This window comes from Primulina tabacum, chromosome 2, assembly GCF_025594145.1.
Source record: "Primulina tabacum isolate GXHZ01 chromosome 2, ASM2559414v2, whole genome shotgun sequence".
NCBI lineage: Eukaryota > Viridiplantae > Streptophyta > Magnoliopsida > Lamiales > Gesneriaceae > Primulina > Primulina tabacum.
Genome location: NC_134551.1, coordinates 50,022,632 through 50,050,628, shown reverse-complemented (window position 1 = coordinate 50,050,628; position 27,997 = coordinate 50,022,632). Strand labels below are relative to the sequence as shown.

The 27,997-nt window shown below is 35.3% G+C and overlaps 2 protein-coding genes across 2 annotated transcripts; one reads left to right on the top strand and one right to left on the bottom strand.

Annotated features, from left to right (window-relative positions):
- Positions 1-85: 85 nt before the first annotated feature.
- Positions 86-12,084, bottom strand: LOC142537837 (uncharacterized). Its single transcript, XM_075643322.1, has 3 exons — positions 12,025-12,084; positions 624-829; positions 86-448 (listed from the first exon to the last, which is right to left on the bottom strand). The coding sequence occupies exons 1-3, from the start codon at positions 12,082-12,084 to the stop codon at positions 190-192; spliced, it is 525 nt and encodes a 174-aa protein (XP_075499437.1). The 3' UTR covers positions 86-189.
- Positions 12,085-19,679: 7,595 nt separating this feature from the next.
- On the top strand, positions 19,680-27,279 carry LOC142535342 (uncharacterized). Its single transcript, XM_075641758.1, has 21 exons — positions 19,680-19,981; positions 20,366-20,445; positions 20,852-20,938; positions 21,059-21,109; positions 21,193-21,310; positions 21,414-21,470; positions 21,586-21,650; positions 21,735-21,818; positions 22,215-22,265; positions 22,358-22,420; positions 22,504-22,550; positions 22,672-22,741; positions 22,825-22,887; positions 23,939-24,028; positions 24,144-24,182; positions 24,297-24,524; positions 24,621-24,706; positions 25,796-25,844; positions 25,972-26,052; positions 26,154-26,247; positions 26,494-27,279. The coding sequence occupies exons 1-21, from the start codon at positions 19,864-19,866 to the stop codon at positions 26,655-26,657; spliced, it is 1,785 nt and encodes a 594-aa protein (XP_075497873.1). The 5' UTR covers positions 19,680-19,863; the 3' UTR covers positions 26,658-27,279.
- The last annotated feature ends 718 nt before the right edge of the window (positions 27,280-27,997 follow it).

Sequence of the window (27,997 nt, the reverse complement as noted above, 5' to 3'; positions counted from 1 at the left end):
TTTTCTTTAATAAAAGAGTGAAAATAGTAAAGCAGGTAAAGCATTATGTATTGTTTGCTAAACTTGACTTGCACAGTAAAATAAGTGTTACAAAACATCTATAAAAATGTGACACAAGATAGGTACAGCAATCTTATAAGAAGGAAGAAAAACCAGCATCAATGCCCATAATCAGTAGTATGATCTGGCTCACTTGTAAGCGGCCATGCCAACTCCTGCTGCACCTCCATAAGGACCGAAACTTACCCGAGCCCTCGAATAACTATAGTAAAAGAACTCCGAGATTAATGCCGTGAAAAAAATGAAAGCCGCCCCTGCTGCAAAGACTCCCTTTCGAACAATCTCGCAGGAAGGCGGGTTGTCAAAAAAATGGGTCCTGTATTTGGTGTGATATGCATTTCTCACAGAACCAGCCAACAAACAAACCTCAGCAATGAAAAATGTTACCCTGCACCAAACAAAATTGGGTAATGTGTATAGTTGGATGAATGAAACATAAAATATTAAGTTGGTAATTAAGCATCTCAAGTTAGTCTCTAAAAGAATATAATCTACCTCAACATTGCTAATTCTCACAGGAACTAAAGTTAATAGTTTTGCATGTGCAAGGAAGGTATGCGTACCAGCAGATGATGAAAAGAACAACCGCGCAAGCCCTTGAACCGCCTGGTTTCAGAGGATCTCCGCAGCAGAAGCATTTGGCTGCGACCATGATAAGTACTTGACTGGCCATGAGGAATAAAAATGCACCGACACCGTATCCGGTGGCGATGTCCGAGTCATAAACACAATAGTTATAATTGATCTCGCTATCAGGCTTCGATATTCCCTGTCAAAAGTTAAAAGTTTTGCAGACGTCATTGCAAGCAGTGATACCAGTATTACATCTGAATCCTGAGGCAAGACATTGCATATTATCTATTTTGTTTCCTATGCAATTCAGTCTTGAGGAGATTGAACATAATTTGAGAACTCAAGGTATATACGTACGGTCGAACCTTATGGTCAGCCGTCAAACTTCTCTATTCAATGTACCTTATGGTCAGCCGTCAAACTTCTCTATCAAATCAGTGAAATTTTCTCTCAATAGGCTCGTTTTTTTACATGGAATCAGAGCCTAGGATTCGTCCCTAGGGCATCATTTTTCGATTCAATTGCTCGATTGAGTAGCTGTAAAGTATATCGCGGTGATTTCTTCAAGCAATTTGATGGCAAATAACAACAATTTCAATCATCCGCTATATATTCACTCATCTGATACTCCGTGAACAAATTTGGTCAATGAACAACTAATTAGAGTGGAAAACTAAGGCATTTGGAGTAGAGCTATGCTGATTACATTACGAGCGAAGCACAAGATCGCGTTCATAGATGGAAGTTGTCGAAGACTACCAGTTGAAAGCCAAACATCACTTCAATAGGAAAGATGCAATGCATTTGTGCTATCGTGGATAATGAATACAATCTCGAAGAGATTTTTGTTAGAATAATATATGTATAAGATTCTTCAATAGTGTGGATAGATACGAAGGAACAATTTGACAAGATCAATGGAGCGCGAGTTTTCTCACTGGATAGAGAAGTTTGACGGATTACGCTGAATCAACATGGGCTTCGGCCCATACTTATGCACCACAAACTGGTCATAGGTCGTTATGATAGTCTAGCATAAGCCATAGCCCATGCACCGTCATTCATATAATATCTCACCCCCAGAATATGGTTTCTTTCGCCTCCCCTAACACTTACTCAGGACCTCCAGACTTAAGTACCTAGATTCTTAAAGTGTTGTTACGAGTCATAGGTTACGGCTCATGCTGGACCATTCTAACGATCCATGACCAGTTGTGGTGCATGGGTATGGATCGAGACCTATGTTGGTTCAGCATAATAGCTCATGATCTCTCTCTATTACAAAATTCTAAATCAATGGTATACTCCACTAGCGCAGTAAGATTACCAAATGGTAGTAAAGCTAGTGTTAATAAGATTGGATCAACCTCACCGACAGAATCCATTGAGCTTAAACATGTCTTATACACTTGCCACTTTCAATTCAATCTTCTGTCAGTGTCCAAGTTAACAAAAATCATGTTTTCTTTGGTATATTTTACCCATATTTTTGCGTATTTCAGAAACTTGGGACTGGGAGAACAATGAAGATTGGTAAAGAAAGGCATGAGCTCTATCACTTCACTTAAGAAAAATAATTTTCCGCAACACATCATCAACAGCATGCATTAAAAGCACACTGCGAATAGTACTTTTAACGGCGTGCATCAATATGTGCGCTGTTAATATTGTTGCACTTGACAGAAATAACGGTGTGCATTAATAACATATACATTAACGGCGCGCATTAAAAGCAAGCTGCGGAAAGTAATATTATATATTATCCGCAGCGTGCAATAATGTACGATGTTAATACCCTATGCATTCAAGGCGTGCATTAAAAGCACGCTGCGAAAAATGGGTGCAAATTTTTAAATTAGCGACGGTTTTACCTAAAAGTTGCGACGGTTTTTTAAACCGTCGCTATATTTAAAGACGTTATATGATAAACTGTCGTCGATTTTAAATCGACGACGGTTTAATAAATCACCGTCGTTTTTAGCGACGGTTTTTATTAAATTGTCGCTAATAGCGACGGTTTAATGGAAACCGTCGCTAAAAGTCGCAAATTGTCTATAAATATTCGATTTTCGTTCCATTTTCCTCCACACCACTTCACAACACTTAATTTTTCTCTCTTATACGATTTTAATTTCGATTTAGGTACGTTTTTTGTTTCAATTTTTGGTTAATTTCTTTAAGTGTCAGTTAAGATCATCAGTCAATTTAACATAGTTGTATTGTAGTTTTTTTTAAAATTTATTAAATTATAAAAGTAAATTTTTATTTTATTTTTACGCAAACTTTAGCGACGGTTTTTGAACTGTCGCGAAATGTAGCGACAGTTTAATAACCATCGTTAAATTTAAATATCGTCGTTACTTTAGCGACGGTTTATAATCCGTCGCTACTTTAGCGACGGTTATTTAGATGTTTTTTTATATTAACGGCGTACATTGCACGCTGCGGATAGTTGTATTAACGGCTTACATATGCACGCCGTTGATAATAGTATTAACAGCATGCACATGTACGCTGCGGATAATCTTGAACTTTCAACAGCTTGCAACTTCGCAGCGTGCAATGTGCGCCACGGAAAGATAATTTGCGCGCTGCGAAAAGCCATTTTTGTTGTAGTGCTTTACCTCAAAGACAATTCAAAAGTCAACTTCTATGGATAGATTTACCTTTCCATCTGTTATGTCTAAATATGATAGGTTACAACATTCTTGTTCCGCTACTCTACCTTGTACGTCGACCAATATTGATCCTTTGCAAAAGAGGTTAGGACATATGTCAATATCAATAATGCTTGTTATCTTTTATACAAAAAAATTATTCACTATCTAATTGCTCAGTGTTCCATGTTTCACAGTGAAGTAAAATATTATTTTCACAAGCTAGTTTGTCCAAATCCTCATCCGCATTTCAGTTGATTCATATGGACATTTGGGGTCCATTTGACTCCCTACATACAATGGTGAAATGTACTTTCTTACCATTTTTGATTACTTCACAAAGGACACATGGATTTATCTTATGCAATCTAAGATGTCCAAGCTCATTTGTTCGACGCACGTCCAGGATTCAGTCGAGTTGAGCCCCTTAGGATCAGAGTACTTGCCCATGAGCAAATTTGTGGCTTAAGCAACAGCTCCACAAAGTTTTCAATCTGGTCTCTTCCAAAGTGTACAACAAGACTGAGTAGCCTCCTCAATTAACAACATTTACTGAATTTCCCGAGACTTTGGAATGGGAGAGCTCTCAGCTGCTTCTCCGCTCCTATGCTCCCCCAAACCCACCATAAGTAAAACCGTAACCCTACAACATAATCAATGGGAAGTTGCAGGACCACATCCATTATAATTATTGTTGTTGGGATCCATCATTACATTTTTTTACCTCCCCCAATCAAGCACACCGCTCTATATGCTGAAGCGGGAAAGAAAAATAAGATAAAACTTGTCACATGGAGAAAAAAATTTGTCGGCATCGGTGGGTCAGTGCCCGAAACATCGTATTCTGTCAACCGACCAACGGTCCTAGTAGGCCACAGTCGTTACCTAAAAGCACGTGGCCGCAACATGACAAACCGCCCAAAGGGGCAACCTGTCTCTCGTTCATGAATTCTCAACTTTACAATTCTATATTATCAGTATTAAAATCCAAGAAAATAATCCATTTACTTCTTAAGTTGTCGTATTTTTTGTTTTGGTTTTGGTTTTTTAATATGCCAAAGTAGTTTTTATTCATCTGATTTTGTTGGTTTTTAGTCTTGTTTCGCAAAGTTGACGTAACACCGGAAAATACCGATGTGACACTAAAAAGTACTGACGTAATATCATAAAATAATGATGTGTCCGGTGCCACGACAGCACTCGAGTGAAATAGGATTAAAAACCAACAAAAACCAAAGTTACATGATTAATACATAACCTCAACGAATTAATTTGTTTTTCCTTATTAAAATTAGCAACAACAAAAAAAATCTAGAAAGAAAGAAGGAGATCAATTCTCGTTTTGATCTTCTTCTTACTACTTTTTTTAGACGATGGAGTGAGGGTGAGGTTCTATCAAATCTAATTCAAAATAACACGCAAAATTTCAAATCTTCTTTTCTGTTTTTCCTTTCCCATGTGTATGCACAGATGAAATAAGTGATATCTACACGTTCTCTCGCTTTCGTTAAAGATTTTCTGCAATTCGGTGGAAGATATTCAATTCTACTTGTATTTGTTACTTTATGGAAAGTGGAAATCCAGTTTGACTTGTATTCTTTCTTCTTTCTTCTTTTCTTGTTTTAAATTGGATGCAACAATTGTTTAAGTTGTCTGCAGGCGCGCAGTACACTTTGTTTCTTTTTCTTCAATTAAAAAAAAAATTCTTTAACCACGTGTTTCGAGTTACGAATGCACACGTTACATAAAAAGTCTTTAACCACATTTCGCTTTGATATTCTACGACTAATCGCCTGTAGCTCATTATGTACACATCTTATATAAAAACAAACAAATATTTTGTCAGTTAACGTTACTGTACTACCATGTGCAGTCATACAAATGGTAGACTTCATGAAATAAAAAACAAAAAAAAAAGCATTTTAACACCATTTAGTTCATGAATAGATTTTTTATCCGGTCTCACGAGTCTATATTTGTGAGATTTTCTGACGACCTGATTCATAATTTTCATGATAAATAATACTTTTGACATAAAAATATATATATTTTCTTGATTTAATTTGGGTCGGAGATCCATCTCATAAAATTGACTCGTCTTGCGATTTTTTTTGTGATAAGTCATCTCCAATGCTGCCATTTTCGGTGCTAAAATGGTGCCCCCAATTTGTGTTGTCTCATCTCCAATACTGCCATTTTCTGTGCTAAAATGGTGCCTCCAATTTCCAGCTCCGGATTTGGCGCGAGGTTTCGCATTTGCATCGAATTTGGTGCAAAGGGTCTATAATTTATTTTTATTTTTTTGAATTTTTAAAAAATAATTATAAATAATTAATGAATTATTCAGATTAATATATAAATAATATATTAGTATATTATAATATGTAATTTATGTGAATTTTATAATTTTATTATATTCATAAATTAAAATTTATGAATAATTTATAAAAATAATTAATGCAACATCGTAATTTAAAACACAATATCCAAGATAACAATTTAAGTGAAACATAAAAAACGAGAAACAAAACAGATCATCAACAATCTCATAAATTAGATCTATATTCTGCACAAGCATTTAAATATTTTCCAAATGTGTTATCCTCTTGTTGCCTATGTTCTTCATTTTTTATTTTTTGCATAATTAACAATTTAAATATTACATTAATAATATAATATTAATCATATCACATGTAAAAATTATTTATAATTATATTAATAAATTTATAAATAGATAATTAAATATATGATAAGAATCAACGTGAGTAAAATAAAATATATATATAAATTACGGGAATATTTTTTGGTGTGAGATTTGACGTAGATGAGTTGAAATAATCAGACATTTAACGCATAATTCATATTGTTTTAGTGTAGAACTTGTAGCTCTCACTTGATGATATTTATGTCAAACAATTGCATCAACAACTAAAATTAAAATTTTATAATACATTTATTAGCAAGGCAACATCAATTCTCTACGTATTTATTGATGTTAATTAGTAGACAATAGAATTAGATAAGATATACTAGTGATTTTGACATCGATCGATAAAATAAATTAATTATATGTCATCTATATATCAAAAATAATAATAATTAAATGATGATACAATGGCAAAAATATTCTTTTTTTTAAAAAAAAAATTTGTTCTATTTGTGTCTATTTTTAGTTTTTCGGAGCAGCAAAGTTATGGTTATTTTTTTTTTGAAATGAAATTATTTTTATTAAACAATGTAAAAAATAGAACATGTACAACTACTGGACATTCACAGACCAATCCAACATACATCCTCCTAAAGTAATATTACATACTGCAGATCATCTAAAAAAATATATCGCAGTTGGGATACAATGAAAAATCAAAATCTTTATCTTGTAGATGGATCCTACCCAACTCACGGCAGTATCAAATTTGCCACTATATCTGAGCTGTTATTTTAAAATCTGAATTTTTAAATTTTTTTTAAATTGATTCACCCGAAACTAATATCAAATTAATAAAACTCGAGCTTTTGCCACATCATGTTATTGTTTTTTTATTAGATAGCTTATTGACCACAAACACGTTAAGAAATATGGTTACCAAGAAATGAATTTCATGTATACTATTATGTGTGCAACTATATTTCTCATGAATTACAACAAGGGTAAATTGCTCAAAAATCCCCAAATCCAAACTCAACTTTACCTAAACTCCCTACACATCAAAAACTTTCTTTAAACTCCCTAATACCTTAAAATGGACAAAAATACCATCATTTCTATTTTAAGTTTAATTGATCCTCCGCGCTTTCAAAATGGTATCAGAGCGAAATGTTGATTTATTTCAAACACGCATTTTATTTTTAATAGTAACTAATTGCAAGAGAAGGAGAATTTCGAAAAAAATGTGAATCCGAACTTAGGTTCGAGAAAAATAATTTACAAGATTTATTCCAAAATTCTGGAATATCAACAAGTTAATCTAACTATTGTTAGATATCAGAAGCAGAAAGGGAAGCAACAGCATCCTCAGGTAAACTCTCAGGTAAACTTATGATTCAAGCAAATAAGTTTCTGGAGATAGTACCAGACTCCTCTAAGCTCTCTTTAGATCTTAGAGAAATCCAGAAAACAGTACAAAATTATGGCAACATGCTATATTTTGTACCCCAACGAGTTGAAGAAATCCTTAAAACCCAGGAAGAAATTCTTGGAATATTAAAGGATATTCAAACAAGAATTCAGAAACTAGAACAACAACCAAGTTCTAGTAGAAGAACTTCAGGAGGTTGGTTACCACCATCATTTGGCACCGAACCTTTGTACATCAACAAGGGAAGGCCAGAGTGGTGTTAAATCCATTAACTGAAGAAGAAAAGATGATCAATCTAATTAAATCTGTCTCAGAAAAAAAAATTATCTGATGACAACTTTAGAAAAGATTGGTCTAGAGGATCTACAAGAGCTCGCGGAATCTTTCGCAAATCTCAAAGTGATAGATCTAAAGATGAACACAGCAGAAGGAGAAATACCTGCTATAACCTGGTCATCTTCTCAGGAACCACCAAGGGAAAGTGTGGGATCTCAGAATGTAAACATGAGAGAATCTCAATCTGATTTCCATACTGGTGGAGGATCACACCCTGCGGGAACTAGGACAAGGAGAAATCAAATTCCCTTGCACCAAACACCCTACGGGAAGACTGTTTTAGATCCGATACATTCTTACGGGGTTATGCTTAACCTTGATGTATTAGATTTCAAAAACAGGGAAGATCTCATAGATGACTGGACATCTGCTATGAGAATCGCAGCAGGAACACTTGATCTCAACAAAGAAGGATTCATTAAACTTTTAGAAATGAGTCTAATGGGATCGGTGAAGATTGCTTGGGTGAAAGAGTCAGTCCTGGCCGGAGAATCTCTGAGCGAGATAGCCGGAAAAATGGCCACCCTATTTAAAGCACAATTTATAGGGGTAGACTATTTTAATAGTCAGGATACAGAGAAGAGGAAGAAATATACTCAGGCTCTGTATAATCTTGAATTACACGATATATGTTTAGTGGATGAATATATTATGTTATTCACTAAATATCGATGGAATTCAGGAGTCGGGGAAGATATAGCTATGCAGCTTTTCTTCGCAAAAATGCCAAGCCCTTGAAGAGAAATGCTCATAAGGGAATACGTACCTGAAAATCCAGATACGTTAGCAAGAAGAGCCTCTTTCCTTAAAGGAAAATTGGCAGAATGGTGTCACATGGCATCATTACAAAAGAATTACAAACGCTTAAGGGGTATCAACAAAAGAACTCCTTTGTGTTGTAAGGAAAATGATCTTCCAACAATTATTGGAAGTAAACCACAGAAGCATAAGAGGAAAAGTTTTAGAACTCATCCTTATGCTAGAAGTGGAAGAAGTTCTTGGAAGCCAAGAATCGTATGGTCTAGACAGAAAGCCAGATCTTATAAATCTGGACAAAGAAGCAGACCATCAAGGAGTAGGATATCATCTCAAGCATCGAGTACATCTCGAAGCACAGGAAGAACACCTACAAAGAAAACTTTCAGAAGAGCTCATACTCGAGCAAATGAAAGTTTTAAAGATTGTAATTGCTGGACATGTGGAGCAAGAGGTCATATTTCGACCAACTGTCCAGAAAATGAAAAAAGAGGTATTAAACGCTTTGATCCTACCCCGGATATTGAAGAAGCTGTTTATTACCAAGATCTTATTCAAGTATACCTATTTGAGGACATTGACTCAGATGAGAGTATATATGAAGAAGAAGAAGTTCTAAGTCAAGAAGGATCCGATGGAACAGAATCGGAATCTGACTGAGGACGAGGTGTTTCGACACAAAACACATGAAGATTTGTCTGGATTTTTCAGTCAGACAACAATCTCTCATAATATGGTCCAAAGGATCATGAGAGAAAATCCTAGCCTACAGAGATATCAAGGATTCTCTGCAGGACAGGTAGAAAAGTTCTTAGGAAGTCTTGGCCTAAGGAACAGAAAGCATCATCTAATCTATAAAGTTTCTAGAAGGAAAATGACAATCCCGATGAAACTTACAAGAAATAGAATGGAGATGCAGTTAATTCCTTCCGAAGAAATTAAGGAGGAATTACAAAAACTCAAGATAGAAGTACCAAGGACTATGTCCTGGATTCATATTGGAGCAATCCAAATTATGATAAAGGCTACTTTCAAAGAAGGGATAGATTCACCCATTGATATTGCTATATGCGATAAAAGAATGGGGAATCTACAAGATTCACTACTGGGAACAATCTCAGGAAATCTCTGTGCAGGAAAGATTGTGGGAGTAATCTATCCAAGGATAGCCTACAACCTGGCAGATCGAGATTTCAGCCGAGCCTTGACATTGCATCAGAACTTCAAGGAAAAAAGGTTGATGAAAGAAGGTAATAGACCATATTCTATTACCTATCAAATTTAATATGCTCTATCTAATACATATCATTCTGAATTGTTTATTAGAAATGAGTTTATTGAAATCCCTGAGATATTCGAAAAGTTGCTCAGGCAATTTATCCAGAAAGAGTTGAGTTTCCTTTAATACAGAAAACAGATATCCAGATCCAAGACAAACCGATTATACAAAGGAATCAAAGTCTTAGATTGGAATCAAGAAGACTATCTTTTCAAGGAGATAGAATTACAAGTTACAGATGGGGAAAAACGCCTGTCATAGAAACCCAACAGGAGCTAAAAAGTTTTTCTACAATAGGAAAACTTCGATGCCCAGAAGGGTGGAAGGAAGTCGAAATAGTATTTGATATTACTAAGCAAAGGAATCAATTTCCTTGTAATTCAATATACTATTTGGAACAATCTATGATAGGAACTTACCAATGACTGATTAATATCGGAGAATTGGAAGTTCATATTCAAGGAATTCCAGGGAAAGAATCAAATCGACTGATTCTTGAACTAGAGTTTCTCGAGGAACATAAACCTTGGAGACGTCTAGAGTATGGAATGGAGTTTATGACAGATGATAAGATGTGGAAAATCCAATGACCACAAGTCCATTTTCCATATACATTCCAGTATGAATGTTGTATGAACAATATAAGGCATAATACTTTGCTGCTTATATTTATTCAGGTGCTGGAATCTGTACATCAAAAAGAGGTATTTTTCCAAATAATTGGGAAGAAGAATTACCAAAGATTGTTGTAAGAGATTTTTCTAGAAGAATCTTAATCTTAAGTAAAGGGATTGAGATGACAGAAATCATGATTGGCGGTGCGGGACAAATATCTTGGTACAAGGTAAAGACACCACCAATTTATTTTCATGATACAGGAGCTGACATATTGTTAGGAAATAATTTCCTACAGATGTTCAAGTCCTATACTCAAGAAAATGAGACTAGAAGATTAGTGTTCACAACACCATGTGATCACAAAATCATAGTCCAGAGACTAAGAGAGGCATTTTACAGAAAATTGTCAATCCAGTTTCGCAGCAAGCGTGGTGATTCAGGACAACTTCTAAACCCAAAAATGAAGGATTCTAGACGGTTTGGAGAAACAATGCTCCAGTTAAGAGCAGATCAAGTACTTCAACCAGAAGATATAGAATGCCTTAAAATAACTCTACAAACAAATGAAATAGAGTTTGAATCTAAGGTATCATTGGAAGATGTCAAGAAAAGGATCAGAGAAAATTACAATGAAGATCCCTTGGCATGGTGGGACATAAATCAACTCAAAGCTTGCCTTAAGATTAAGGAAGACAAAGAGTATGAATTTGTCCGTTGCAAGCCTATCCCAATGAACATCATTGATCAAAAGGATATGCAGATTATAATCAGGGAACATTTGGACCTTGGTTTATTCAAAGCAGGTATGTCACCATATAGTAGTCCAGGTTTCCTGGTAAGAAATCATGGTGAGATAAAACGAGAAAAACCCAGATTGGTTATTAATTATCAAGAAATTAATAAAATTCTGGAGTTTTATGGGTATTTTATACCAAGCAGAGAACATCTAATTAGTTGCATACGCAATGCAAAGATATTCTCTAAATTTGATTGTAAGTCCGGATTTTATCAGATTCGGATGGAGGAAGGAAGCAAGAAATTCACAGCTTTCTCCACACCTCAAGAACATTATATTTGGGAAGTGTTACCAATGGGATTGGTTAATTCACCCCAAATATTTCAAAGGAAAATGGATAATCTTTTTAAAGATTATTTTAAATTTATGTTTGTTTACATTGACGATGTTTAAATAGCATCTAAAGATATGAATGAACACGTTAAGCATTTAGAGATTTTCTCTAATGTTTACAAGAAAGAAGGACTGGTTTTATCTGAAAAGAAAGCAGTCATTGCTACAAGAAAGATTGAATTCCTCGGAATTGAAATCGATGAGTCAGGAATAATTCTGCAAGAACATATAGTGGAAAAGGTGCAGAATTTTTCAGAAAGTCTCAAAGACAAGAAGCAACTTCAAAGTTTCTTAGGAAGTTTTTAATTTTGCTGGGATGTTTATCAAAAACCTAGCAAAACACAGAAAGGTGTTCAGTCCATTATTGAAAAAAGATGCAAGATTTATATGGACAAAAGAACACACAGAAGGACTTATACATTTAAAGAAGGTTTGTAAAAATCTTCCAAAAATGGCTATTCCTCAAGACGAAGATGATCTGGTATTGTATACCGACGCCAGTGATCATTGGTGGGCAGCAGTTCTTACTAAGCTCACCCCAGATGGAGAACAACCATGCAGATACTGCAGTGGGTTATTCTCAGATGCAGAAGCCATTAGATGGCATATCAACGAAAAAGAATTTTATGCAGTAAAAAGGGCTTTTGAAAAATGACCATTATTTTTACTTGCAAAGAAATTTACTTTGAATGTTGATAGCACACAGGTTAAAGCTTTCTTAAGGAATAAAATTGAGTCTAAACCCGAGAAGGCTAGATTATTAAGATGACATGCACTATGTCAGAATCATATTTTTGATATTGTGATAATAAAATCTCATGAAAATATTCTTGCAGATTTTTTAACAAGAGATGGACATCATTGATATTAATGCTATTATCAAGATGCAGAGGAATTTGAGGGAACACCTTGAAATGCTTCAAACCGAGTTCAACAAGTTGACCGTTAACGCAGAAGTTGCGGGAAGGCTACAACAAGCTGATAAGAGAATTGTCTCTGATCGAATTACAGATTGTTTACAGGCATATACTCAGTTATGGTATGTAATGCAAAGGCCTATCCTCCAAGGCATTGAGAAACCATTGGTTTCCCAAATGGAGAGTTTTCGAGTACAGGACTCTATACCTGTAGGGGGGGATTCAAATACCCTTTGCACAAGTGTTAAGTCGGGATCATCACCAGATGAGTCGGCTGAAACAAAAATTGAGACTCCTGATCCTTATCTTGAGTCTTCAAGTCAACCCTTCACCTCGGGGATTGAAGAGGGAGAGATCAACCTTAGGTCTCGTATTGACAAATGCAAATCTAAGGTTGGTACTAACGAAGCAACAATTTCTCCATTTCAGGTTTATCAACAGAATTGGGAGAAATTAAAGACAAGAATTGGCATTAACCCAGCCACCAACAGGGTTGATGTTTCAGGAAAATATCTCAGGGTATGAGTGAAACCAAATTCATATCCAAAGGAGGTTAAAACATGGTATGAATTCGGGGCTCTTGCCTCAGTTTATACTACATCACCTAGCTTTCCGGAAATCTCAGGACTACCAAAGTGGATCCAGGAAGCGGTTCACGAGATTTGGGCGAATAATGATTATTTGTCCAGAGGAGATGTTTTGGAGCTATAATTCTTTAGTGCAGCACCAGAACCAGCAGGAAAAGGCTCCCATGAAGCCTTTTATTTCATTAAGTTAAGGAGGCCGGATACAAATATTCAAAAATTTATCAAGGACCCTCCGACAGAAGAAACACCCCTGGTTGCTTCAATTACTGAAGATGACATTTCTACCAGAAGAGCTTGGGCTCTATGGGTCTGTCTCACTGAGATGGACAAAGTCAAGTTCCCGTTCAAATTTTATAATCATTCGATGAACGGATCATTCCTGTTAAACACTATGACAGGAAAAACCACAAGTTTTGCATAAGATTTATTCGAGAAAAATAGAAATCTTTTGTGGAACAGCAAGCTGCCGGCTAGTAAAGAGACTCGCCGAAAATTCTGTAACATGGCACATATAGGAAGATGGTCAGAAAACATCTGCCTTGAATGCAAAACCAGAAGGAACCTGAATTCGGTAAAGGATTCAAATTGAGATCTGATCGGAAACACTTTACCGACACAAGCACAAGTGGAGATGGACCACCTTCACGTTTTCCTCGAGGACAACGAAAACCAAAGATTCCTCGACAAAATTAAAGGTGTACATGTGATCAGCCCACTAGCAAAAAAGAAAACCACTATGTGAGTGGAAGGACAAGGACCACCAATAATAGGTGGTAGATGACACGAAAACCACTAATAATGAGTGGTAAAAGACAAAAGGACATTAGATACTATATCTTTAAAAAAGAGGAATCCAATGAATAAAAGCTAAACAACTGGTCCCGAAATTTTCACCTATAAATAAAGACAGATGGGAACCAGTAAACCACACCAGACTTAAACCAAAACTGAAAACAAAAGAAAATGTATTTTTCATATCTCAAAGTTTCCAGAAGAAGGATTAAGGCAACAAGAAAAGAGCTGAAAAATTCCAAAGATTATTATAAACGGCTCAAAGAAACAGGAAGGGAGATACAAGCTGATCTGATCCAGATGCATATAAAATATTTATGCAGGCAGATAAAAATTCAAGAAATGACTATTTCTAGATTAATGATCTAGAAGAAGACAAATCAAGAAAGGTGGAGGGACCATCCCAATGGACCACTCAACCACCATCTCAATGGACCACTCAAACCACTACATGGTCCATGTGCAAGCTGTAAAGGCTTATGAAGATTTAAAGTCCGAGTTTCAAATCCGAAGGAAGCCTTCTATAAATAAGCAGGCAGAAGGAAGATGAAGGCATCGATCAACTTTTCATTTTTCTTCAATCTATTTGTAATATTTTATTTCAAGTGTATGTGTGTAGTGAGTTCAGCTACTGTGAGTAGCTAAACAAGTTTCTCCTCCTCTACAGGAGGTTACTATGTATTAATAAAATGTTGGTGTTTGAATAAAGAGATCTTTGCTCTTAGCCCCTCTCATGTATTATTTTCAAAATTTTATCTTCTACTGTACACTCTAAGGTAGGAAACGAATTAGAGTTGTGAAACGAATTAGAGTTGTGCCAAGTACTGCTGAAGGAATCTACGTCAGTAACCATCGGTTGAGATCGCGTGGTTGGGCTGTGAGGAGCAGTCTGTAAAATACGGTGGATATAACCCGGTGGTACTCCGATCAAAGAGGGTAAAAGATTTAATTTATTTTACGGAAGCATGATCGGCCATTATTTACAAAAGAAAAACCAATTATTCAAAATATAGATATAAGGGTAAATTTGGAAATTTAAAAGAAATGAGGAGTTGAAACAAAGTTTTAGTGGGATAGAGAGTAAAGAGAAAATTAAGAATGAGAATAGGGATTTTTTGACAAATTCCCCTTACAACAATCTCGATATCTTTTTTGTACAAAAAGCATGGAAGTGCAGTTAAAGAAGTGTCAAGTTTTTTATTAATTAAACAAATATTACACGTAAAGATGTCACAAAAAACTGTAACCATAAACTTGGGCCTTAATTTTTCCAGGTAACGCTTAAAAATTAGAATAAATTTTTACTAATAATTAAAATCGTGCTCGGTTCTTGCCAAATTGAGTTTTGTTATAGAGTATATCCATCTGAATCATCCGGAATATTCTTCGTGGATCTCCACCATGAGAATGAAATTTGACTTCATATGAAGGCTACCGTTTGTCTCAACTGTTGAACTGCAATTACCAAGACGGAACCAGAAAAATAAAGTTGGAAGACGACAAAATTAAAAATCTTCGGAGGGGCAAGAACAAATTTTTGAAAGGTAATAAAAATAATACAATTATTTACAACCTTCTACTCTTTGAAACAAATTGAGAGAGATTACAATTAGTTGTCTCACATCGGTTGGATAAAATAACTGAGAGTTGTATATACGGTCTTGGACAATCATCCTCCCTTGAACTAGCTTTTAGGGTTGAGTTAAGTCCAATTTTCAATCTTGACATGATATCAGAGCTCAGGTTCAACTGTTATGTGTTGGACTGCTCATAGTTGGGTCGCTTGTTCTGCCCATAATTGGGTCATTTGTAAACTTCACGCTCCAGATGTTCATTCATGGGCGTGAGGAGGGTGTGTTAGTTTTTTTACATCGGTTGGATAAAATACTTGGAAATTGTATATATGGTCTTGATCAATCCCCTTCTCTTGAACTAGCTTTTGAGGTTGAGTTAGATCCAAATTCTAATATTAACAATTACTGCTCCCACCCTAGAAAACAATTTGGCCAGGGAGAGGCATATCCACAAATATATGAAAAAAATATTTGATGTGGATAATATAAATAAAGAAAATTTCAACGGTATGAAATAAGTGAGTTACCTTGTGGCCGTTGTAAAAAGTAGTTGTTTACTCCGCAGGTTTTTGGCCTAATACCCTCGTACTATGTTTTGACGTATTTTATAATTTATTCGATATTTTATCCGAATAAAACTATTACCAGTGACTCGACCACCACGTGTAGCAAAGACCGTGAAATTTATCTTTCTTTTATTACTCTTATTAATTTATTAGAAAACATTGTAAGTAAAATGACAATAGTGGAAAGAGGATAAAATACGTGACTCAATGCCACGTACGCTTCGGATCGACGGTTGTTGACAATTAACATCACAGAATTCAAAGAAGAACGCTCTCGTTTTTGTCAAGTGAATGAACAGACCAACCAACCATTATTATTATTAATAATATCCAAAATAATACATTATTCAATTCAATAATTTTACAGATACAAAATCGCTCTAATTTAATTAACATATATATTATTCCCCCCCCCCCCCCCCCCCCCCTCGATTTATTTTTTTCTAAAAAATAAATAAAAGGACACATAAAAGTTTAAATAATTAAAAAATGACCTATTTGACAGAACAGGGACGGGGGTTTGGTGAGGCACGTTATCTGCTAATGTGGCTCCCACCTACCAAAATTCCAACCACGGGTGCACTTTGTCACATTAATTAATATTTAAGATAGTAGCCGGCAAAATACGATGAATCGGCAAAAATTTGTTTGAGACGATCTCACGGATCGTATTTATTAGACGGATCTTTTATTTGGATCATCCATGAAAAAGTATTACTTTTTATTGTGAATATCCGCATGATTAACTCGTCTCACATATTAGGATCCGTGAGACGGTCTCACATGAGACCCACTCATTAATTACATGGTGAAGTACTAACCACAGCGTTTAATTGCTCATATTTAATTGTTTTTTAAATCGATTATAGTATGTTAAATTCGTTCGGAAAAAAAAATTTTAAAAAAAATTAATTCACCATAGAAACCGTGGTTAATGAGATCCTACCTATGTGGGCACTACCCTCACTTCAATTTCAATGAGTAAGATCTTGCCACATATACAATTTCAAAAAAAAAAGTGGGTCCTATATATGAATGTGCAAATCTTGATCATCTATCCTATTTTGGGGGCAATGTCCACATGGGTAGGATGAAATAAACCGAAAACCGAATGTTAGTTCAACTTTAGGTAAATCCACCGAATAATAATTTCACTATGATTTGATAATTCATAATATTTTATTCCAATTTTTTATTTATTTAATTTAATTATATATACTGAAAGCGTGCTTAGAATAGGGGACCGTATGGGAGTGGCCTGGGAACAAGGTATGCCGTATTAAACAATGTATGTAACGACCACCGAACAGGGCAGGAAGCCAGCCAAGGAAATTAACCTATGTCTATCACGTCATAATTGACGGCTACGATTACATCCACGCATGGAAATTTTGGAGTTTACTCAGCTCCACGTGGCTCTTCGCCCCCTAGAAAATTCAGTCAAACATATTCTTAATAAATTTATTGTTATATAATTTTAACTATTTTTATCTATAAAATGAGTTAATTATGTTTATATTTATAATAATAAATAATATTTTGACATAAAAAATACGAGTAATCTAAATAAAAAACATAAGATATGTATCACAAAATTTACTAATTAGACAGTATATTATATTATCCATTTTTATTTTTTCACTTTCGGCAAATTTTTTTTTTTTTTTGGGTGTTGTAATGACAAATAAACTTTTTTATTTATGTCAGGATCAATCGATTTGATCGTAAGTCAAAGTAATCCATATAAAAGAAAATTTGTCTCCCAGTTACAAATAAATTCAGTCCTTGACTACTTGGGTTATATTTGCATAATCAAAGGTGCGTTTGGTTAAGTTGGCGATAGGAGCATAGAACCGATCACAGTTGTTTCTGTCCAAGGATTGTTCCTCGTTATCCACGCATGATGCATACAAGCAGCGACACGCATGTTTTGTGTGTCTGCGCGATACATGTTATTCTATATAAATTTAAGATGTATTATTTCATTCTACAATATTTTAATAATTTATATTACATTTAGCTTTAATTATGGAAAGTAACGTGCATGTAATATTTTGTTTTCGGGGTAGTATTTAGGAGGTAGTTTAATTTTCATTGTTTTTAATTGTCATAAAAACATTGCAACACCTCTATTGTATGATTATCGTCATTGTACCAACACGAGTTACTTCAAGTCAATCGCGCATAATTTTAATTTTTTAAGTTACAAGGTCATGAAAAGGATATGAACAGTAACGATCGGATCTTTTATACATATATTTTATACATATAACTGTGTTGAGATCAATTCATTCATATTCTCATCACCCAACAATTGGTGTGATTTATATCTTTAGATATTAACCACACATATTTTGGACTATATATTATCCTGAAAATTTGACATACAGGAGGCTTCCAATCGATTCACGGCCTTGTCTGTATTCGGAATAGAGTACGCCGTATGACTCCCGAAATGTAACAAACACAAAGAAAGGGAAATGTTGAAATTAGAAAGAAAAACTTCACCGAAAAGTCGTTAGTAAACGGGGAGGCTGTTAGAAGATTGTCTCACACCTATGCGGTGCGGCCAAGTGTACGTAGAACCATATGTAATTCATACGTGAGTTTAGACGTTGATATCAAGAGATCGTCATTAAATTTGAAAAATGGGAAAAAAGCTAATGAAATAAACATATAATAAAAAAAAAGGAATAAATAAAGTTATCTAGATAAAGTGGGAAAATGTAAAACATTGGGGATAAAAAGTTTCGAGGGGGTGGGTGTGACAAAGTTGGCCCGAGACATTGGAAAACGAGACACGTAGGATTGGAGTAAACCGGGAGCAAATGGGACCCCGAGACCGTTGGTATAAAACAAAAAGAGTAACAACGAACCATATTGTTATCCATTGTTGCCTCGATGAACAAGTAATGGGGCCATTGGGTGTGCACTCTATTAGCTGCCTTTTCTTGAAATACGAAGCACTTTTATCCGTTGCAACTTTGACCTTTGTCTCCCATCCTCTTCACTTTTCCCACTCCTTTTACCCTTTTGTTATCAACTACTTTCCGAAAGCGAGGTATGATCCAATTTCCCTTTTTCCTTTATATATATATATGGACTATTTAATTAATACTATTTTTGTATGAGATATTATAGCCCCGGGATCACTAAAATCTTATTGCCTTTATTATATATATATATATATATATATATATATTACCATATGAAACAATATAATTTTTTGCAAAACGTATTAGATCACGGGATGTCTATCTTAAGTCAAGTCAAGGGGCTTTTGAAATATAAATTATTATTATTGAGTAAGTCTCTTGTGAGACGTCTCGCGAATCTTTATCTGTAAGACGAGTCAGTCTTACCAATATTCAAAATGAAAAGTAATACTCTTAGCATAAAAATTAATATTTTTTCATGGATGACTCAAATAAGAGATCTATCTCACAAAATACGACCCGTGAGACCGTCTCAGACAAGTTTTTGTCATTATTATTATTATAAATCACATTATCCATTGGCACAATGCTAGAAATGTGAATATAATTTTTCATTTCATTTTCATTTTAACATTGTTTAGGCAATCAATTTGCATTAAACACAAGATTATGTAATAATTAAAAAAAATCCATATTTTTTGTTTTTTAAAAAATAAATGAAATTAAATTTTGGGGGCGAGTAACTAATGTACGGGGAGAATAATGTGCATGTTGAACAACGTGTCGATCGACTATTGAAGTGTGTGCGTGCCCTGATATCTTACCGGCCTTCAAGCATAAAAGCCGCCACTCCCTCTTCACATCCCATCTCATTCATTCATTCCCTTCCCTCCTCCTAATTTCTCTCTTCGAATTTCAGCGGTATTATCGACTACAGTAGATAAGGTGCCGAGTGAAGGACCTGTTTCTTCTTTCTCAACCGGAAAGCTCGAAGTGGACTGAAAATGAAGTACGTTTTGGTCACGGGAGGAGTTGTGAGCGGTCTTGGGAAAGGGGTCACGGCCAGCAGTATAGGTCTCATCCTCAAGGCCTGTGGACTCCGGGTTACTTCCATCAAAATTGGTTGGTTTTCATTTTTCATGGGTTTTGTTTTTTTGCCTTTCTTGTTCTGTTTCTGTTTCTGTTCCTGTTCCCGTCCCTTTCTTGTTCTTCTAAGTGTGAGTTGTGAATGTAATGTATGGTTTTAGCGCCATGCTTTGGAGAAAAAGAAGTTAATCTTTGTTTTTTTTCCCTACTTGGGACTTTGGGAAATGTTCTACTTTCTTGATGATGGTTGTTCCCCTTTTTTCCCAATACACCTTCATCCTGTATTCTCTCTCTGTATTTGTCGGGTTTCCTCTGCTCTGTGGAGTGTAAGGCGAGAGGAGTCGTTGTAACTTATCCCGTATTTATTTCGGAACACGAACTAATGTGCGTTTCCCCCTCTATTTGGCTTTATATATTCAGATCCTTACTTGAATACCGATGCTGGAACCATGTCTCCGTTCGAGCACGGAGAAGTATTTGTCCTTGATGATGGTGGAGAGGTTAGAAAGCATCTTTTATGCAAAATTATCCCAATTTATTTTATTGCGAATTCTATGTCAATAATAATGTTGGCCGCATTTGGGCTTGGATTTTCTGATGGGTCTGGGAGGTGTGTTTTGTGATAAAAAATTTATGGAAATGCCTAGATTTTATGACATCTTCCATGAGATGTTTCTGGGTGGAGGGTTTTGGTGTGTTTGAACAGCTGAATATTTGAAACCTGCAATTCATCTCGCGTTTTTTGTTTGAACAATCCGGAGGCACTTAATTCTTCCCTCCTTGAAAAATTATTTGAGTGATAAATATTCTGACGGGGTGCATTATTTGTCTGAGATTATACATCTGGCATATTTCATCTGCCAGTCGCCATTACTTGACAAGGAAACTGTGACCTAATTCTTTCAGGTGGACTTGGACCTTGGAAACTATGAACGGTTCTTGGATATAAAATTGACTCGAGATAATAATATAACAACTGGAAAAATATACCAGGCAAGTATCCGGACTCTTTATATTTTTGATACATTTATATTGTGTCACGCTCTTCAGATCTTCATCGGCTAGTCTGAACTATAAATTTTGACTAGATAAAAGTTCTATTTCTTTATTTAGTCTGTTATTGAGAAGGAAAGAAGGGGAGATTATCTGGGACAAACAGTTCAGGTATGTCCGTTTTGACACATGGTTTTTATGATGCTCTCCACTCTTGGCAGCTTGTAGTTTCACTTACCTGTTTTCCCATGAAGGTCGTGCCTCATATAACTGACGCCATTCAAGAATGGATTGAACGTGCGGCAGCAATATCGGTTGATGGAAAAGAAGGTCCTGCAGATGTCTGTGTCATAGAGTTGGGTGGAACTATTGGTAAACTCGATATCTCGTGTGCAATGAGACCCGTTAATACTGATATTTTAAATGTCATTTGTTATTATTTTATCATTTAAACTGATTTTTTTGCCTGATTCAGGTGATATTGAATCAATGCCTTTCATGGAGGCTCTTGGACAATTTTCATACCGCGTTGGTAAGATCATGTTTTGCACCTCGCTCTTAAGAGTGTACAGGACCAATAGTTTTTACTATTGTCGTTCTCCCTTAAAAGGTTAACTGCAACACTTTTAGACTCTTGATCTTCTCAGGTGATGGAAATTTTTGCTTGATTCATGTTAGCTTAGTGCCTGTTCTAAGTGTCGTTGGCGAGCAGGTGAAATTTTCATAATGTCATTATTTTTCGTGTTGGTAATTTCTTCTTATGATTTAAGCATGGAAATGGTTTTTACCTGTTCAGAAAACCAAGCCAACTCAACATAGTGTCAGGGGATTAAGAAGCTTGGGCCTGATTCCACATATATTGGCATGCCGCAGCACATTGGTCTCTCTCTCTTCTCTCTCTCTCTCTCTCTCTCTCTCTCTCTATATATATGCGCGTGCGCGCATGCGGCGGTGGTTGTGGCCTGTCACCTGTGGGGGTGTGTTTGGCCTAACCAAACTTTGCATCATATTTTTTAGCGATGGAGAGCTTTGTTCTTGAATGTTGCAACTTATTTATGAGTAAAATTTTAAAAATACCTTTGTTTGGTCTATTATGCTTTTTCTACATGTTAGAATTTCATTTTGCAAAAAAAGATTCAAGGTCACAAATAAAAAAATGTTTGACCAAGGTCAGTTTTCAAACGAGTTCAGCATATTGTTTTCGCATGTAGTTGTAGATTATCTGTCATGTTTATTATATCACCTCACCCGCTTAAAGTTCTATTTTGTTCTACAGGAACTTGAGGGAAACGTCAAGGAAAAACTTTCCCGTTTTTGCCATGTTCCGGTATAATGTTTAATATAATCTTGCAGTATCATCTAATAAAATTACAGTTTTATATGCTATACAATAAGTTGATGAGTATTTTGTCCTTCCAGATTGACAACATTATCACGCTCTATGATGTTTCTAATATTTGGCATATACCTTTGCTGTTGCGAGTGAGTAGTACTGCACCTTCGGTCAAATAAATATTTTTTTTAGATTAAATGAATGACTATAACAGATTTTATCTTTCATTTAGGACCAGAAAGCTCATGAGGCAATTTTGAAGGTCTTGAACCTCAATGGGTTCGTCATGCAACCTTCAACATTCTGTTTCATTCCTTTAGGATAAGAATGGCTAGGATTCCATGTTGACCACAAATCTTTGAGTCATTTTTTGAATAATTTTATTTTTTATTAACTGTAGTGATGCTAGAAAACCTGCTTTGGAGGAATGGACATCCAGAGCTAGTCTATGTGATATGTTGCGTGAGCCTGTAGGTTCTTGTCATTGTTCAAGTATGGGATGAAATGAACTTGCTTTGTCTTAAGATTTCTGACTGTCATGCCATTTAAACAGGTTAGAATTGCCATGGTCGGAAAATACACTGGACTCACAGATTCTTATCTCTCTGTGTTGAAGGTGAACTCATGCATTTTCCAATGAACAATTTCTTTGCAGGTTTAATTATATGTTATAGTGTAAATATGGTACTGGATTGAGAGAAGCTTAGGAGAATGAGACTTACATATGTATTGTATCCTAAAATCTTGTCACCTAACAAAAATAGGGTGCTCATCATGGCCTTGCCAAGTGTTGTCAATTATAAACATAAGATGTTTTTATTCCCTATATCGTGAGAAATCATGTGACAAGGCCTTGGGACAGCTTAGGCACCTCTAATGTCTATAGTTCAAATATAACTTAAACTTGTGGATAATTCAAGAAGTGAGTTTTTCTTCAATTGTTAGTAATTTAATGATCGATCTGTCCAAGTGACTACATATAGCTTTTTAATCTGGTTGAACCAATGACAAAAAACAACTCATTTGATATGTTCCTTTTTGTATCCGTATGTACTCCAGTTTGTTTATGCTGCTCATAGGTGGTGTTTTCAAGACACTTTCTGTAAATTGATATGTAGGATATCTTTTTAAAAACTTGGAATCTTTGTGAGATTTTGTGAAAGACGAGGAGAGTCTACTTTGAATCTAAGAAATAAGAATCTTTAATATCATAATCAGATCGATGTCTTCAATGCCTATTGGCTACTAAATGATTTATTCGTATGGATCACAACTGCTGACATCAAATGGCTCATCGCCTGCGTATATTTTTGCTAGAAACTATTTTTCACGAAACCCAAGCCCACGAGAGGTGGATCTACAAATCATACTTCAATGTGTCCCTCACATTTACGCAAGAGATTAGGGAACGTAAGCTCAAAATTTGTACATTTGCATGTTGGTAGGGTATTGAGCAATAATACCCAGAAAAGGTTATGGATCAATACCAATTTGTTAAATAATAATGAAATTATGCATCAGAGGACTAGGACTCGTGAATTCCTGACTCTCGATGAAGGTGCTAGAAACTTCCGCGAATCTGTAGCTAATGATACATAGACCGACAATCATGTTATAGTTTAGCAATGTTTGATTGCTCTTTAACAATGTTTGATTACTCTTTGCAGGCTCTTTTGCATGCTTCTGTTGCCTGCCACAGGAAATTGTGTGTAGATTGGGTACCTGCTAGTGATCTTGAAAATGCAACTGCGGAAGAGGTTAACATTTTGGCATAATCGCTTGTCTTATATGATTTTTTTTTATCTGTATCGCTTGTTTTTTATTATTTTATATGGTATCATCTTACAGTTCGGCTGATATATCTACTTGCAGAATCCAGATGGTTATCAAATTGCTTGGAATTTGTTGAAGGTTTGCCTAGCTGCTTTAATAGCCTGGAAACTATTGTATAACTGGATGTGAATTGCCTGGTTGAAATCGTTTTGTTGATCCTCTTCAGTGATTTGACAAATTCTTGCCTTCTAGGGGGCTGATGCCATACTAGTTCCTGGAGGGTTTGGTGACAGAGGAGTTGAGGGGAAGATTCTAGCTGCAAAGTATGCTCGTGAAAATAGGATCCCTTATCTTGGGATATGCCTAGGAATGCAAATTGCTGTGATTGAGTTTGCACGAACAGTCCTTGGACTGTCAGATGCGAACAGCACCGAATTTGATCCAAACACTCAAAACCCTTGTGTTATTTTTATGCCTGAGGTCCCACATCCTATCATTATCTTTTAATATTGCTTACCAAAGCTTTTATATAATAAAATCTCATTAATATATCAATTTTCATTGTACTATTTGCAGGGTTCGAAAACCCATATGGGAGGTACAATGCGGCTTGGATCAAGGAGGACATACTTTCATGGTTCCTTGAGTAAATCAGCAAAACTGTGAGTTCCTTCTTTTATAAAATGAGAAAATCAAGTCTTCATGCATTCTCAGATGGCATCATGGAGTTTTATTGGTTTGAACAATGAGATCTCATGATGCGGCAAGAAATTTCAAAGGCAGTTAGTGTGGATAGCTGAGAAATAATTGGAATAATTAGAAAGAATCCATTATCTAGGTCTGGATGTGGACTGAATAAATTGATTCCAATCAACTAAAGCTATGAATACAAAATGATTTTGCTTACTCATGATTCTTCCACCTTCCTTGAGAATTTATGCTCACCAGTACTTCGATCTGTTTAAGGCTGTGAACAGTAACTCTTGAACTTTAACTCAGGGATTAACATATTACTGTAACTATAGGAAATTCTGTTTTAAGTTGATTTAATTTAGAGACACGCTTTGTAAACTAGTGAATGAGAATCTGCAAGTCCAAATTACATTAACCTATTCTTGCAGCAAATTCCATTGGTTTGAAATTGTGCAAAGTTTTAAACCTTGACCCAGCAGCTCTATAAAGATTCTGAAAATGCATGAAAGCTCTCTTTTGTGTGGAATGTTCAGGATAGAGAGTTTGGATCTAGCTATTCATTTTTTTATGATTTTTTTTCCTGATAAATCCAACCATCTTATTTTTAAACTAGTCGGAAATGCTTTTACACTTAATGTTATTGAAACATTTGTTGTTTATTTTATCCTTTTACTTTCAGAGCAATTGTGAAAATGAGATTTCCAGTTTTCTTAGACCAAGTTGGCTGATACTTGTAGATGTCTTATGATGATCTTTGTCTATAATACCAATATTCACCAACACTACATTTGATTCCGCTGATCATCTTTACTTCACTTCGTCCATGTTGGTCCTTCCAGAAATCATTTGAAATTCAGATTTATGCTTTTCCCTGGCCCACCTCTGGGTACTTGTAAATGCATTGTGAATATCACAATTCACAACCTTGTCTGAACTCTATCATCTCTATGAATAAGGAGGTCTATAGTCATTTGAGGAGAAACACCAAAAATAGTACCTCTTGTTACTTGGCATTTTTCCATAATATCTGATCGGAAGTAAAAATTTGTCGATTTTAGATATGGGAATGAAAGATTCATTGATGAGAGACATAGACATAGATACGAGGTACGTGAACAATCATTTCTGAAGCCACACTGCTACTTCAACTTTAAATAGATTACATTCTTGATATGCCATTCCATTTGTGATAGTTAAGGTAGGGTTTTGTGTTGAAAATTTTGACTTTGCCTAGGTAAATCCTGATATGGTCTTACAATTTGAAGATGCCGGTCTCAATTTTGCTGGCAAAGATGAAAGTGGTTGTCGTATGGAGGTGAATATCTTGTTATCATATTGTTATGGTTACTGATTTCTGATTGCAGCTTTGCCCTGTATTGTTATGGTCTGCGAGTTTTTCATCAACTTCCATTGCAGATTGTCGAGCTGCCTGATCATCCTTACTTTGTCGGTGTTCAGTTTCACCCTGAATTCAAATCAAGACCAGGGAAGCCCTCTGCTCTTTTCTTAGGTACTTTTTCAGCTGTTGAATGCTGCTTTCAATTCCAGCCAATTGTGCAATCAAGAACTTGGTCTGGTTATATTTGGGTCACAATATTGTTTCTTGAGTCACTCTTTTATCACTTATGTTCACATTGTACGTGAATATCCTGATAAATGGATTTGAAAAGAAAGGTTATCATCGGGTATTCTACATAAACGCGAAAATTGATCCCTGTGGAAAACACAATTATACCTTTTCTGCTCCTCATGACAGGATTGGTAGCAGCAGCCTGTGGGCAGCTGGACGTTCTTTTAATGAAAGGTGTGACAAAGAAACCTTGGATGAGCAACGGTCCCACAACATTGAAAGCTAAGTTAGCTAACGGCTCTTTGGGTGGAATTTACAGCAATGGAAATGGTTTGCATGTGAATTACTAGCACCGTCTGTAGCATGATTCATCAGTCTGGCCCAGCAATTGATCGAACATTCTAGCACGTTTCATCAGTCTGGCCCAGAAATAGATTTCTACATGTATGATAAGTCTAGGTTATTAGTGTGTCATGGTGATTCGTTCCAGTTTTTTCAAATGGAAGGGGTATGATTTGCAGTTCACCGATGTGAAATAGGACAAATGTTTTTTTTTTTTTTTTTTTTTTTACTTCTAATCGTGTTAAAGGACACTGCTCTGAGGTTGGTTTTTTATGCTAGTTTGGCGAAATTTTCTGATAATCTCATGTACTCGTCGCACTCAGATTTTCTTGTATTCGATCATTTGCCCGAAATGTGAGCTAATTACTAGGATGAAGAGCTGCAAATGATGATCCAAGATGTCGAAAATAGAAGCAATGGAGGCAAAAAGTAACCCATTGACTACAGAGAAAAAGAATTCAGGATACACTTGGAGAGTTGGTTTGGTTTTAGTTATAGAAAGAATGTAGTAAAAGACGCCAGAATGCTTTTACGTTAGAATTGGCAGAATTAAAGCCGGGTCATTCATGTCATTTTGGTCTCAAATTTATGGTTTTGAAAAAATAATCTACCACTTTGGATTTCATTCAATGATTATGAACTTGAAACATCCTTAAAATGTCACAATCTATATTATGGGTAAGGGATAAATGAGCATTTGGTCGGTTCGATGAAATTTGTTCAAATCGGACCAACTGATTTTTTTTTTCCAAATGGAATAAACTGATATTAATATTCTAATTTATTTTTACTTTTTGTTTAAAAAAAATCAAGCATGTCATGTATATCCCATTTGTTAAAAAAAGTTCTTATTTAAAAAACATGGGTTTTAAATACAATTAATTTGTATACAAAGGTTTTTCACATTTTGAATTTTTACTAGGAATGCTGAGACGTAATTTGCCCTTGACGTTCGATTTGTTGATTCGCTTGATTCTCTTCCACGCAATTTAGGGCAATTCCTACAGACAATTGGGCAAAGCACTTCACAATTATTACGGAGAAAAGCGGTTAAATTGTAGTTTGATCGAATTAAGCGTAATTAAGACGTTTAATTAAGTGTGCTTAAGCACTCATTAAATGCATCTATTTATTTTTAATTTTTTTTATTTTGTTTTAAAATAATAAATTAAGTTTATAATTTAGATGTTTATTTTTTAATTTTAATTATGAGTAAGCATGTTTGATAATGATTTGACAAATATTTAGCATTTTTTAATGTGGTCTAGTTGCAAAAACAAATAAAAATTGCAGTTTTGAGATTTTTATGCTTTTATAAATATGAGAATTAATGCATCACTTAAATTTA